The sequence below is a fragment of the Punica granatum genome, chromosome 8 (genome assembly GCF_007655135.1).
Source record: "Punica granatum isolate Tunisia-2019 chromosome 8, ASM765513v2, whole genome shotgun sequence".
Lineage (NCBI taxonomy): Eukaryota > Viridiplantae > Streptophyta > Magnoliopsida > Myrtales > Lythraceae > Punica > Punica granatum.
This window is the reverse complement of record NC_045134.1, coordinates 8,633,587-8,648,290: the sequence shown is the minus strand read 5'-3', so window position 1 is coordinate 8,648,290 and position 14,704 is coordinate 8,633,587. Positions and strand designations below refer to the sequence as shown.

At 40.1% G+C, this 14,704-nt stretch overlaps 2 protein-coding genes across 2 annotated transcripts; both read left to right on the top strand.

Moving 5' to 3' along the window:
- Positions 1-3,971: 3,971 nt before the first annotated feature.
- LOC116189193 (stromal cell-derived factor 2-like protein) lies at positions 3,972-6,877 on the top strand. The gene is made up of 6 exons (XM_031518750.1): positions 3,972-4,367; positions 4,939-5,079; positions 5,180-5,320; positions 5,853-5,902; positions 5,996-6,125; positions 6,596-6,877. Exons 1-6 carry the CDS (start codon positions 4,263-4,265, stop codon positions 6,677-6,679), a joined length of 651 nt encoding a protein of 216 aa, XP_031374610.1. The 5' UTR covers positions 3,972-4,262; the 3' UTR covers positions 6,680-6,877.
- A 1,016-nt stretch (positions 6,878-7,893) lies between these two features.
- Positions 7,894-11,715, top strand: LOC116188697 (probable disease resistance protein RPP1). The gene is made up of 7 exons (XM_031518181.1): positions 7,894-8,024; positions 9,278-9,427; positions 9,649-9,863; positions 9,955-10,370; positions 10,524-10,844; positions 10,951-11,067; positions 11,353-11,715. The coding sequence occupies exons 1-7, from the start codon at positions 7,894-7,896 to the stop codon at positions 11,713-11,715; spliced, it is 1,713 nt and encodes a 570-aa protein (XP_031374041.1).
- The last annotated feature ends 2,989 nt before the right edge of the window (positions 11,716-14,704 follow it).

Here is a 14,704-nt window from a genome sequence, read left to right as displayed (position 1 = left end):
ATGTGTCGTGACTACATTTGTATATTCACCAGCTGAGATTTAATCTTAAATTTTTTTTAAAAAAATAAGAATTCAAAAAATATGATATGATCTTTATAGATCTAGAAAGTCAAAAATTATTAAAGCGAGGTAGAGATCTGGGGATGAACATTGTAAATGACAAGTCCGTTTTCACTGAGCGCTGCATGGAAGAGATCGCACGCGTGACGGGTTCGGGAATTTGGTCTAGTCGTGAAAAAAAGGGGCCCAGGTGGGGGAGAGACGGATATATGATATTTATGTTAGCAAATTGGTTCGATTGGTTTTTGCCACGGTTGTCTGATACAACAAAGGCATATCTACCAGAATTGAAATGAGTTGCGATGGAGACATATAGATACGAATGAAAAATTGCCTTCGTGACTTGTTGGGGGTCTCTATTGAAGATCAAATTAGTAAATAGGTACACCGTCGCTTCCACGCATGCGTATTTCGATGCTCATGGAGTTTGGATCCTGGGGAGCTATACTTCCTAAGGTCGGGGACGCATAGTGACTTTCTAAGATCATGAGAATCAGTATATGAAATGAATAGATTAGGAACAAGCATATACGATTACGAGTATGAGGGGAACTATTATGCCGGGGTGCGTAAAGATATTAGTCTAGATTATATCCCTCTGTTTGGTTTCAGAGTTAAAATCACAAAAATTTTAATTTTAACTTTAACTCAACATATTACACAACAAAAATACACATTTTTCAAGTCAAAAATTTTAACTTTAACTTTAACTCAACACACTACACGACAAAAATACACGTTTCTCAAGTCAAATTTATAATCTCATCTCATTTGTCATTTTCCACGATCAAAATTAAAATTACTTTAACTTCGAAACCAAACGCACCGTAAGGTTCCCAATTGTCTAGTTTACCAAATTGCAATGGATCGCCACAAGACTCGCTGCATTTAGGTTCGCCTTATACTACGAGTGCGATTGAAGGTGGCACACTATTGTACGTATGTTAAAGACAAGTTATGGGGTTCGATAGATCGATATATGATCTAGCTTTATTATCATAGTGAGATATGTGGTGAAAGGAATAAGGCAAGACAAGGATATTGCGTATCGCGGGAACCCAAGCCATTTTGGGAATCCATCTTCCCACCAGATGATAGTGCAATCTTCTTCAACGATCACATCGATTCTTTGCTCCGATCAAATTGCGCTTCCAATTCACAATCTTTGCTTGGAATCCCATGGAGGATCATTTTCAATGTTGCTATTTGGAACCCGTGGAAGAATATAAATTCGCTTTATTTTTCCGGGAAATCTCTCGATAATGACATGTCGCAGTTGGTTCTTCAACATGCTGCTGAATTTTTCAGTGCTATGAAACCTGTTAAGAAGTGGAGTTCGACTCAGGTTCTTATTAATTAGATGCCACCCGTTCAGGACTTTTAAGCTCAATTCAGATGGTTCTCCTCGGGGAAATCCAGGTGCTTGTGGTCGTTGGGTCGCCAACATGCTCATGATTCGTTGGGTCGCTTACTTCAATATGAACTTAGGTATCACAACGAGCGTGATTGCTGAATTATATGGTCTTAAACAAGGCCTTCCAATTGCCCTTGGCATGGGATTTCGCAGGGTTTGCGTTGATCTTGATGCCAGTTTATTGCTAGATTGGGTTTGGGGTAAAGGTTGCTCCAATCTTTTTACTGAGACCCCTTGTCAATGATTGCACAATACTTAGCGAACAGTTCGCGGAGATCAAACCGCATCACATCTTTGTCGATGATTGCACGATACTTAGCGAACAATTCGCGGAGATCAAACCGCATCACATCTTTCGGGAAGACAACTCGTGCGGATTTCTTAGCTAGACAGAGAGGTGTCTTTACAAGCCCGTTATCTGTCTTCCTTACTGCTCCGTCTTGTTTGGATCTCTTATTGCTTAAAGATGTTGTGGGGGTGGCTGTATCCCGCAGTGTAATGAAATCTCTTACTGTTTAATTTATGAAGAATTTCGTTTGCTACCAAAAAAGTAAAAGATATAGCATATCTACAATTACCATTTTCCCTTTGTATCTATATGTTCAAAAAAATTTATCGATTGGGCCTTGGCTGGCTTTGAGAATAGCTAGAAGAGTTGCTTTTGTTTCATCAGTGATCAAGCAGCTGCGGTGGTGATGGCAAGGAGGTGGCAGAGTTTGGATTGACGAAAATTCAACGAGTTAAATTGAAAAAAACTCTCTTCCGTATCCTTAAATCCTTAGAAATAGATAAACCCAGCCAAGTCCATATTACAGTAATATTATTACTCATTTTGTTTTTGTCCATAACTTGGCCGGATTTATTACAGTAATATTATTACTCATTTTGTTTTTGTCCATAACTTGGCCGGATTCATAATTACTAATCCATGCCCCCAAATGTAAGCATAGGAAACCGATCCGAATGTCAGAAATAGCATTTTTTTTTTTGGGGTAAAAATGGTGAGTAATAATGAAGGCAACTTTGTCGGCCTTGTTATGTAATATTTGGACTATCGTATTCAACCATAAATATATCGAATGAATGGAACAACCAATGCAAGTATTAGCACCGTCAGAGCACCACCACAAAAGGCTTAATATAGTTAATGGAAGTTAGTATCGTGCAAGTCTAAGTGAATGACACACTTCTAGCAAATGTTTTGACACAAATGCATAAAGGGAATTTGAATCCAGGACCTTAAAATTACCAAACCATAAGAGAATAAAGTTTTTTGATGATAGAAATAGCAATCTTTGTTTCCTCTCAAGTCCATCTTTAGGCTTAAACCTACTTAATGAATAACTTCACATCTTCTTTCAGTGTGTACGATGGTATCCAGTAGCCCAACGAACCCCAACTAATCTATTTTGACTCGAATTGATCCATTAAAGAGTAAAACTCTCTTATCTAGGATTTTCTTCATTCGACTCAAAACGGAGACCTTGTTTAAGGGGAATAAACGCCGACCTACTTGAACTAGCCCCTATCAATAACAACATCAGATCTTTCTTATATACGTTCATCAGGCACCTTCAACTCATCATTTTTTTTTAAGGAATGCACAAGATGTCATTAGTTTATTGACTATATCAATTTTTTAAAAGATTGATTTAGCCCTTTTTCACGGGGTGCATCTTGTATACTCTATGTTCTTATGCTGCAGGTAGAGACGACTTAGTTTGCCAATTACAAGACACTCAAAGTTTTAACCCATATAATTTTTTTCTGGTGTGAATCATATTATTCGAAATAAAAATTGTCTCCTATTAATCCAGTTGAGTTTGGTCGGTCCACTAAGGGTAAAGCTCTCCCTGGATAAATTTTCTGTATCAATAATAACTCGAACTCGATATCTTATTTAAACGGAACAAATGCTAAACCATTTGAACCAACCACATCGGTAACCCCTATAGTTTTTAGTGCAATGTTACTCCGTTTGGTTTCGCAATCGAATTTTAACTTTAACTCTTAACTCTTAACTTGACTCACTACACAATAAAAATCAATTCTTCAAAGTCAAAAAGGTGGGGCCCATACATAAATTCACATACACCTCCATTATATTCAATTCAATTTTTAATACAACCATTCATTACCTTTTCACAATTTTTCTCACAATTCAACAAAACAATCATTACAATCCAATTAAAATAAAATTCAACTCAACTCTAAAATCAAACACACAATAAATATTTAATGGCCCCACTGACATGTTTAAGGAAATTTCATTGGCTTTCTCTATCCACGTGGCAACCAATCAATGCTGTTCTGTGCAATAGTAGACCTGAGACTTTCGAGAAGACCTCCCCGAGTCCTTTGCCCCGGTCCAGGGTGAAAACCACAAGATCTCTTCCAATAATGGAAGCCCACGTCAGCATCATGCCACGTGTAACTCAAACATTGGCAAGAACCACGTCGCCCCGAGTTCAATCCGCGACATTAGCAAGCTCCTCCTCCAACCTCCTCTGAGATCTCTGCGAAACCAATCGTCTCTCTCTCTCTCTCTCTCTCTCTCCCGGCGCGGCAATCGGATCGAACTCCATCCTCCGGCGCGTTCGCTCTGGATAGAACCGTGGCTCCTTCAGGGCCACCGTCGCTTACGAGAAGGAAGTCCGCCCCTGCAGCCGCCGGTTCCAAGTCGTCGTCTTCAGCCCCGACGCGGGTCATATACCGCGAGGCCAAGCAGGCTTCCGGCTCCGGTTACCCGTTTTGGCAGCAGACCTGGTTCATCGGGTTGCTCTTCCTGATGGCCATCGGCTTCTTCGCTCTCGCCGTCTTCCTCTTCTTCGGCCTCGATCTCGAGCAGGGGTCGCCCTCCCCTTCCCACGCCGCCGCTTCCGAAGGAGTCGAGGTGCGGATCGATCTTCATTAGCTTGAAGCTTTCCTGCACATTTGCATTCAATTATTGCCTGTACCCCCTTACCAGTGACATGTTCACTCATGGACTATCAACAGAACTACGAAATTTCACAAATTTCAGTTGCCAGCAATAGGAGGTTGTTAGATGACTACCGTGTTCAGTTCAAGGTCTTCTTGATTGACATTTGATCATGAGCCGTGAGTGGTCTTGTCACCATCGGGCGAAGATTGAAACTTTTTCTGTTTAAGAGCAGCAACTTGTATTGAAAATATGGAAAAGACTAGATTTTTTGTGCATCTATTTGCATTTGAAATGCTGCAAGAAGATATTATCTTGAGCTACGTGGAGTGAAGGCATAAAATTGCAACGTGTTGGTTTTTAATTCCTTATTTGTTGCTTGCCCTGAAAATTTATCTGGTAAGAACTGTCTAAATGCAAGTTCTGAAAACCTGAGTATTGAGAAGTAATTGATTGGACATGTAATCTACATCATGAGTTCGTAATACTAAGTTGCTGGGGCTGATTGGGCGAATAATTATTGGTTTCTTCAAATGTTTTGCAGATTACATATGGGTCAGCTATTAAGCTAATGCACGAGAAGACGAAGTTTCGGCTGCATTCGCACGATGTGCCTTACGGCTCTGGAAGTGGGCAGCAGTCTGTTACTGGATATCCTGGTGTTGATGACGCCAATAGCTACTGGGTACTTTTTTATCTGATTCCTTTTATATGCACTTGTGTTTCTTTATAGTTGGAGTCATGCATATATTTACTGTTACGAGTTACCTGTCATCATCTTGCAGATTGTTAGGCCTCAGCCTGGTACCTCTGCTAAACAAGGAGACACCATAACTAGTGGCACAATCATCAGGCTGCAACACATGAGGACCAGGAAATGGTTGCACAGTCATTTGCATGCTTCCCCAATTTCAGGGAACCTTGAGGTTAGTCACTGCTTGATATTTCCAATCACTACCAGAGCTTCTTCATCCCCAAAACCAAAACTCTTACTTAATGCCACTAATTTCTTATGAAAGTAGTTATATGTATATATATATGTATATACATATAACTTTATTGAGACAACAATAATCCCTGTGGGCAGTATCTCATAAAATGGATCTGAAAATCTAATCTATTCAACTAAATTTAATTCAGGAAATGAATTAAACCTCAGTACAGACTCACAGACAAAGAAGTCTTGGATAATGTGGGAATAGATATACGGCAACCTGAGCTGGTTGGAGCATTTAAAGCATAATATTTGCTTTGCTGATAATCACATAGCTCAATTTTTCAATATTGAGCTGGAACATTCGCCTTTGCTTTCAAAAAGTTGATTTCCTTCTTGTGATATAGTCGCCTGTCTCGTCAACGGTTGCAAGAGACTTGATCTGGATTTTATGAATCGTGTACTAGAAATCTTGGTGCGAGATTTCCCAGTCCAATTGGTGATGAGTTCACTTGATTATGCAGGTTAGCTGCTTCGGAGGGGAATCTGACTCTGATACTGGTGACTATTGGAGGTAAGGTGGATTTGCAGAAACTAGTTTGATTTCTGCTACAAGACGTGGCCATGGACATTATTGCCTTGTTAATAATATGAGCATATCCTACAGGCTTATGATTGAAGGGAGTGGAAAAACATGGAGACAAGATCAAAGAGTTCGGCTCCAACATGTGGATACAGGCGGCTACTTGCACAGTCATGACAAGAAGTACCAGCGGATTGCTGGGGGACAACAAGAGGTGAGAACCGAGATTCGAAGTTGAAGTTCATGGAGAGAGAGATTGCACATGAGATTGTTCATCTAAAATCACTAATGGATAGCTTTACCCCTTAGTCGGCCGACATGTTTGAACCTAGATTAGTCGAGGCCAATTAGACTTCCATATATTAGGTGGTGCATGCCGAAAAATAATCACCTTCCTCCAGGAGCTGGATGAGCACCTACAGGTGTAACTGTCTATGCGGATAAGCATTATAATATAAGATCAGGATAGGGCATGGTAGGCACTCATCCCGGGCCAACACTAATAGAACCGACCCAGAGAATATCTTCTATAACTGGATGCCCATTAGCGTGGGTAATGGAGGCCTTGCTTTATCTGACCCTAATGGATGATAATCATTGACGAGGTTATAGTCAGCTTTATCATCAACTGATGCTTCTCTGGGTGTCATGTTAATCTGCATTTTGTGCAATGAGTCTCTGCAGGTATGTGGTGTCCGAGAGAAGCGTGCTGATAACGTGTGGATGGCAGCTGAGGGCGTGTACCTTCCTGTAACGGAGAAGAAGTAGAAGTAGACCTCGACCTCTCTCTTGTGTTATCAAGTTGAAAACTCGGTTACTCACTCTCACTAGTATTACTTTACTATGTAGAAATTAGGCATAAATTTTGGATATTTTTGCTGGGCTGACTGCCTCGCCTTCCATGTTAAGCGCACTACGGCAGGTTCAACTAATTGAATGAGAAATGTTTCGTCTACTACTTCAGTATGCTTCTTGTTTGATGCTGAGTAAGATTGTGAAGAAGAGCAGAAATTGCTTTACTCCGGAAAACGTCCCATAAAAATCGCCCGACACTATCTGTTAACAAGTTCCCTGGTTTATTCTATATTTGCAATGATTCCCTATGAGATTCAGCGCTGACAAATACAGAGGCTACAGCGCTGCGGCTCTCATTATGCAGATGAACTGTCTCATAATTTTCGATAGAAATGTTCGGTATAAGTAGCGTTACACGTTTCCAGAATCATTACATGTTTCTGGAATCATACATATATATATATATATATATATATTTTTGATGAAGGAATCAAAAATATTTTGTAATAGCGAGAATGGTCCTTTCCATCATAAATGGGAAAAAGAATGGATGGAAGGCTTGTTATATCTTCTTCTTAGCTACTATATACCAAAATCATTATTATGGAACTCAAGCTCTTTCGCACTCTCTCCCGTCCAGCACCGCACCTAGACAATCCAGCACCTTCTCCGCCCACCAAAAGCAGTAAATCCTGGTCGTTGTAGTTTGCTCATGTTAGAGCTTCATGCGATTGAAGTATGTACAAGGATCGACAAATTCCGATCAGAGTTGTTCACGCCGATCCAACGAACGGGTCATTTGATCAACAGTGAGAGGGCCACCTTTAAAGGGTGGACAATGAAAACTGAAATTCACCATGCTTTGTTTCCTGTTGCACAAGTCTTGGAGGCATGTGCCCCTAGGGATGGACCGAGAGGCTTGAGGGCGCAGTCGCCTCTCCCTAAAATTTTTCACCTAAAGGAAATTTACATCTTTAAAGGGTGGACAATGAAAACTGAAATTCACCATGCTTTGTTTCCTGTTGCACAAGTCTTGGAGGCATGTGCCCCTAGGGATGGACCGAGAGGCTTGAGGGCGCAGTCGCCTCTCCCTAAAATTTTTCGCCTAAAGGAAATTTACATATAGTTTTTCGAAAAACGGAGTGCTGAATGGCGCTAAGAAGATAGTCCCCATTTTCTACAACTTGATGGCCGATGATGTCCAGCTCAACACAAAGCCGTATGGGGATGCTCCAGAGGATCATGCGAAGCAGTTGGGGTCCGAGGAAGTGCAGCAGTGGGAGGATGCACCCAAGAAGGTCGCCAAAATCAAGGGATCGTGACTGAAGACTACAGGGGTAAGTCATGGACATTTGTAACCAAAATATATGTTGAAACTTATAATTATAAAAAAAACTGGATTCTAATCTTTTACGGTGATTTAACGCTCACTATAAAAACTTAAATTTGATGAATTCGTGTAAAAATGCGTGTTCATTCAGTAAAAATAATGGAAACTTGAGTCTACCAAGTCAGAAATAGAATGAACTTATTGTCATCTTATGTCCAATTTAATGAAAATAAAATTTACTTTTACAATTTACTTAGAGCTATGACTCAGCAGTTTAGGAAAATCGAGAATTAATTTATATATTTTTTTAACTTCACTTATCTATACAAGATCGACATTTGAACACTATAACAAAAGAAAATATCTTTTTATTGTACTAGTCATATGAGCCTCCTTTGTACACAAGAGAGAAAAAAAAACTTTTAGTTTGCTTTGTAAGATTTCAGTATACGTCCATTTTTTATTTCACCCCAAATAAAATATTATTAATAGACGGGGAATTCTTGAGTTCAATGACTGAATATTCCTCATACAAAATATTTTCGTACTTGGAGAGTAACGCTTCGTACAAGGAGAATAACGTGTACAAAACAATTAGTCGATTACATGTACGAATCAGTTGACTGATGTGTTGTTTTATATGAAATATTTTCGTATTGGATAATAATTTTTCGTACAATGAAAAGAACATTTCGTACGGGGTCTCGCCTGAATATTCAGCCGTGGGAATCAAGAAATATATGTGAAATCATTAATGAAACATTTCATTTTTTCAATAAAAATTTACGATTTGATTCGATATTTTGATTTTGTGAGCCTTCCATTTTTCCTAGTTAGAATCTCGATTTTCACAGCCTTGCATAGTACACTTGATTATATATTTGCATTTATGTTGTGAATTTTAGAATAGATTCATTTAGCAGTTTTCATATACTTTTTTTTAACACATATAGTAATGGATGTAGAAGGATAAAGTTAGCGAACAAATGTTCACTCAAAGCTTTTCCAATATAATGCTTATTAGTTTGCATTAATTCGTCTAGACTAGTCCTGCTTGCCATGAAAATGCATCGAGATTACTGTCCGACGACCCCCTTTTAATAAAAAAAGAGGATCCATATGAGATCCGGGCTGGCCGCCTAACTGTGAAAACGACATAAGCTTATTAGTTGGCATAATTCCTTTAGTTTTTTTTGCTGGATTAATTCTTCCAGTTTGACTGTATTGTATTCTAATGGTAGTTATGCAGAATTTGCTAAGGACTTTGCTGGAAAGTTTTCAATGAAGCTGAAGGTGAAACAAAAATATGTGATCGGGAGCCTAGCTCGGCGGAGTGATCAGCAAGATGCTCTCATGAACTTGTTGGATGCAGGGTCCTCTCGTGATGTTCGGTGAGTTTGGATCCATGGAATGGGGGTATAGGAAAGACAACTCTTGCCAAGGTTGTTTATAATCAGCTCCGTGATCAGTTCAGCAGCTGCAGCTTCCTTCTAGATGTGCAGGAAACATCCAAGCGCAAGGGAATCGAACTCTTGCCGAAACAACTATTGTGAGATCTCGATGTTAAATCAACAGTCATCGCCAATGAGAATGATGGGATCTGGATGATTAGTGAAAAGTTGAAGAAGAAGAAAGTTCTAATCGTTCTCGATAACGTATACAACTTGGAGCGAGTTGGGAAACTAGCGGGAGTGGCTAGCTGGTTTGGAGATGGAAGCAGGATAATCATCACCTCCTGGAGTAAAAGCGTCCCTGCATTCCAAGGAAGAAGAGTCGAGATATTGGAGGCTGAGCTGATGAAGTTCAAAGAATCTCTCATCCTTTTCAGTAGGTGTGCCTTCGGCAAGGAAAGTCCCCCTTATGACTTCCGTGACGTTTCCGAGAAGGGGTTACTGGGGGCTTCCCTTGGTACTTGCAGTAATAGGTTCACAGCTTCAAAGGCACCATCACCATGGAAGGTGGAATCGCATAATAGACACCATAGACAAGATTCCGTCTGAGAAGGCAAAAGACAGGCTAAGGATAAGTTACGATTCCTTAAACTGGGAGGCGAAGAAGATATTCCTTGATATTGCATGCTTTTTCATCAACGAGGAGAAAATGAAGCCAATCTACATGTGGCAAACCTGGGGCATTGTAGCGGATTTGACAGTGGAAGAGCTCATCGACAGGTCCCTAGTAAACATCATTGACAAGAGTAAGTTTTGGATGCATGATCAGCTCAAGGATCTCGGAAGAAGCATTGTTCGCGAGGCGACATTAAAGGATCCTAGGAAGCCTAGCAGTAGAATATGGATGCCCGAGGATGCTCTGAAAGTGCTACAAGATGAAAAGGTAAGCGTAAGACCAACTGGTCTAATAAACTGTTTCTCAAACGATCCAAACTAGCGGGATTTTCTGCCTCGTGGTACGACTGATGTCCAAGCAATTTGACGTTAAACCTGACTGGACCTAATTTGGGTGATTATATACGCTTGTAACTGCTAGTTTCTTCGCATCTTGGCAGGGAAAGAAAATGTCAATATGCTTCGTCTTTCATCCAAGATATTGGAGTTTTTAGGAACTGATCAAGGTTGCCTCCTTACGAAAAAGGAACCGAAGAGTTTCAAGAACTTGAGATTTCTTAGTCTACAGAAATCGAAATTCTCGGGAGATCTGCAGGATGTTCTCCCCAAGTTAACGTGGCTTTCTTGGCATTACTGTCCTACCAGATCTTGGGGAAATAATCTGTGTCTGAAGAATCTGGTCGTGCTCGACCTCTCGGAGAGTGACATAAGGGACAACTGGACCGGGTGGCGCCAAATCGGGGTAAAAATTAGCTCGCAGAAAAATTTAGTACTACTACCATCTATCTCTCTCGAGTCTCAACACTCATCCACTTCATATAACCTAACCAAGTCATGTTGTTTGGCAGATGTACAAGGAGTTGAAATTCCTAGACCTCAGGGGATGCTACAACCTGACCAGAACGCCCGGCTTATCCGAGTGCACGAGACTGGAGAGACTAATACTTCGAAATTGCATTAGCCTGGTTGAAATACACCATCCCTAGGAAAGCTGCAACGCCTGAAGTACCTGAACGCCACTTGGTGCAACTCCCTGAAAGATATCCCGGAAGAACTGTCGTGTTTAAATAGAAACGAAGAGATGGTGACCAAAGTATATGACCATCTCAATGATCTGCTGGAAACGTTCAGCATCCTCCGGCTTCCAGCCTCGATCGGAAGATTATCGAGAATTAAGTACCTCTCTGTGTGCTTGGAAACGAGGACCCTTCCAGTCTCAAGGTCAAACATGTTTGAACTACCGCATGCAGTCCATCAGAGGACTGGTGAAGCTTGAGTTCCTGTCGTTGCACTTCTGCAAGAAAATAGAGAAGCTCCCAGATTCAATTGGGCATCTGACATGGCTCACTGAGCTTGATATTTCATGGTCGGCAGTTGTGGAACTGCCCGGCACGGTTGGGAGCCCGAATGAACTGAAAGTGATCAATATGAAAGGTTCCGCCACTATGAAGTTGCCCAGTTCACTCCAGAGCCCAAAGAAGCTGGAAATGCTGGACGCCGAGCACTGCTATCGTTTGCAAGAAATCCCGCAGGCAGTCGAGGAGCTCGGAGTTAAAGTTCTGAAGCATATACTTAGGACATCGCATAGTTTCTTGTGGCTTACCTCTGCCTAAGTTTTGCTTTTGCATTGTTAGATTAACTTGGCAAGAGTAACTAAGAAGTCATGTGCGGGTCTAGTCCAAATGCCAGTATCATCACGGACGTTCACGACATGTTCCAACAAGGTCCAATTTTTACAATGTATAGAAGAGGCCCGATGATTAAGTTTATGCCCGCCTCAATTCCACAATCCCCCCCCCCACCCCACCTCCTCCTCCGTCCTATATCGCCTTTGGTCATGGCCCATTTACTTAACAGGTTATATATATAATGCCCTCTGTATTTAGCCTAGGACGCACATGACTCGTTGACACAATTTGCCACCTCTAGGGACCCCCATCGCTCCTTTTGCTATATTTGCAGGGTTTTTAGATACGATGCATCGGATTGACAACAATCACCAATCCAACCAACAAGGGTTGGTTGGATTGGTTCGTCGCTTATTCCCCTTAACTATGGTTTCGGGTTCAAGTATCGAGAATGTAAAAAATCTTTGATTGTGAGAGCTTTACTTCTTAGTGGGCCGACCCTGCTCGAACTTGATTAATCAGGATCTTTGGGCTTTTAAATACCATGATACACAATGGAAAAGGTAAAATAAAAAAAAAAAAAGAAAAGAAAAGCAAACACCAATCCCTAGCTTAGAGAACTGGACTCAGCAATCGGATCTCATGAGAACCCGCATTTAACATATAAAGAAGTAAAAAGAGCACGGTATGGGAATCATTATATAAAACGTCGACGTAATTTTCGGTCATGGTTTAATAGGGGTTTCATTTCTCAGTGAGTGACTGGCCGAAGCTCAAAAATAATAAACTAAACAACACAGAGGCAGGGGATGGAATGCAGATTAGCAGAAATTTAATTCAGAATTTTCAAGTCGTATAAATGTTGTTAATTCAATCGAGTTTACAAACGTCGTAGTTAATTTTCAACTCATACAAATGTTGTTAATCATTAAAGGTAATGTTGGACCCATTGACATGAGATATCAATAATTCGATCTTCACATAAGAGAAGGAATAGGGGCCAAATTATTATTATTATTATTATTATTTCGGCTGTCGTTGGTTTTGGCAAGGTGGTTTGAGGAGACGAGCGCGATATCGAGTGGAAGTTATATTTTGCTATCGGAAATCCTTTCAGCCATTAAGATACGATTTGAATTCACTTATGCATTTCCAAGGACCAGTTCATGGCATACGGTGCAGTTCAAAGTTTATTTTCTCGGAAAATCGTCACCTCGAAACAAATGGGCCTTACTATCATATGGTGCAACATAATGTCCTATGTCATAACCTTATGGAAGGAAAATATGACCCCAAGGGGTCACTGGACTTAAATATAAGGACATAAGTGAGACCGATCGAGTTCCTTAGGTATGTATGCCCGGACCCATCATTTTCCAAATCTTAGTCACATTCTATTTCCGACCATAATTCAAGTCTGTTTATTTATATATTTGTCATTTTACTATGAGTTAATTGCAGTTTGCCCCCCAATCTTTAGATCTAGTGTCAAAGTGCCCTCCGACCTTAAAAATTCTGCGCTATACCACCTGACCTATTTAAAAATAAACAAAGTGCTCCTTCGATTGCCTTTCCAATCAGTTTTCCAGCCAAATCTAAATAAATAATAAAATAAGTAGAAAAAGAAGGAGAACATCAAAGAGAAAAGCCGGGAGAAACAGAAGGAGCGGTCATCGCCTGCCGCCCGGCCACCATCGCCAAGGGAAAGTCATCGGACGCCTCTCATGCCACCAGCGACCTCACACTCCCACTTCTCTCCCAAAATTGCACTCTTTATCATCCTCTTGAGATAGATTTACAAGCCACTAATTCATGGACTCAGGAGTTCAAAAACCAATTACAAACAACAATATTGCGGTGCAGATTCATGAGCCATTAACCACCACATGACTGTTCTAGGGTTCCACGACAATTAACCGGACAGATTGGTGGAGCAATGACCGAAATTTCCAAAGGAAAAGAAATATATAAAATCACACTTCTTGGAATAATTATAATACCCATCAGACATGATGACGACGGCAGTGAAGAAGAAGGACAACCAAAAAGTGGATTGAAACAAGTAATGTTGGGGGAAACAATGGGGCGAACAATGACATTTTGCTTTGGGGTTTATGAGGAGGTTAATAGAGCTATGAATTTTTCAAAGTTCTCTTTCATCCTCCTCAAGAGAGAGATCTCATCTCCCTCTCTCCCTCTCCGATGTCCTGGTTTTATTTCTTCTATTTTTTTAATATATATTTAAGTTTTAAAATTTTTTTCTAAAATTTGTAACTAATTATTTTTTGGCTGTAAAACTGATCGGAAAGACAATCGGAGGAGCACTTTGTTTATTTTTAAATAGGTCAGGTGGCATAGTGCAAAATTTTTAGGGTTGGGGGCACTTTGCCACTAGACCAAAAGATTGGAGGGCAAAATGCATTTTACTCTTTTACTATTTCTATTTTGAAATCTTTTGTGCTATTTATGGCACCTAAAATAAGAGGGGGATTATCCCTGAAAAATAATACTTTGTTTGTTGAGGAAGAACTAGTGGTATGCCCTCATCCACAAGTCCACATTGAATTTATACCAAATTTCATATGAATGAAAATCATAATTAAAATAGAAAAAAAAAACACATCCTTTCATATAAAATCTTACCACCGACAATTTTTGATACGTAAGTTTGACTCTGTTGTAAGGCTTCACACCAAAACAAAGCCATTTGAGGATTTGGTGATTAGTGTTCTGTCCCAACCAAGATTCGCCTATACTTATCAGTGTCCATTCATTTCAAAGTTGGTATTATATTTAGAAAAGAATGACCTTTATGTGGTACTTTTAAGTCGCATTATATTTAAGAAAAAAATGCAAAAATCTTGCTTTTTTATGTGACTAATCTCGTGTGATGCGATAACATGAAATTGCTTAAATGCTTTATTAAACTTGTGATTTATAGGACGTGAATGCTTCATAATCTAAATCCTAGTTT

Excerpts from the sequence above, each read along its gene's own strand:
- LOC116189193 (XM_031518750.1), top strand. The coding sequence starts at position 4,263 with ATGGCCATCGGCTTCTTCGCTCTCGCCGTCTTCCTCTTCTTCGGCCTC. Across the intron at positions 5,080-5,179 it reads ATGACGCCAATAGCTACTGG|ATTGTTAGGCCTCAGCCTGG; the intron begins GTACTTTTTTAT and ends ATCATCTTGCAG. Across the intron at positions 6,126-6,595 it reads TTGCTGGGGGACAACAAGAG|GTATGTGGTGTCCGAGAGAA; the intron begins GTGAGAACCGAG and ends GAGTCTCTGCAG.
- LOC116188697 (XM_031518181.1), top strand. The coding sequence starts at position 7,894 with ATGGCCGATGATGTCCAGCTCAACACAAAGCCGTATGGGGATGCTCCA. Across the intron at positions 9,428-9,648 it reads GGGTCCTCTCGTGATGTTCG|TGAAAAGTTGAAGAAGAAGA; the intron begins GTGAGTTTGGAT and ends CTGGATGATTAG. Across the intron at positions 11,068-11,352 it reads TTCGAAATTGCATTAGCCTG|TCCATCAGAGGACTGGTGAA; the intron begins GTTGAAATACAC and ends TACCGCATGCAG.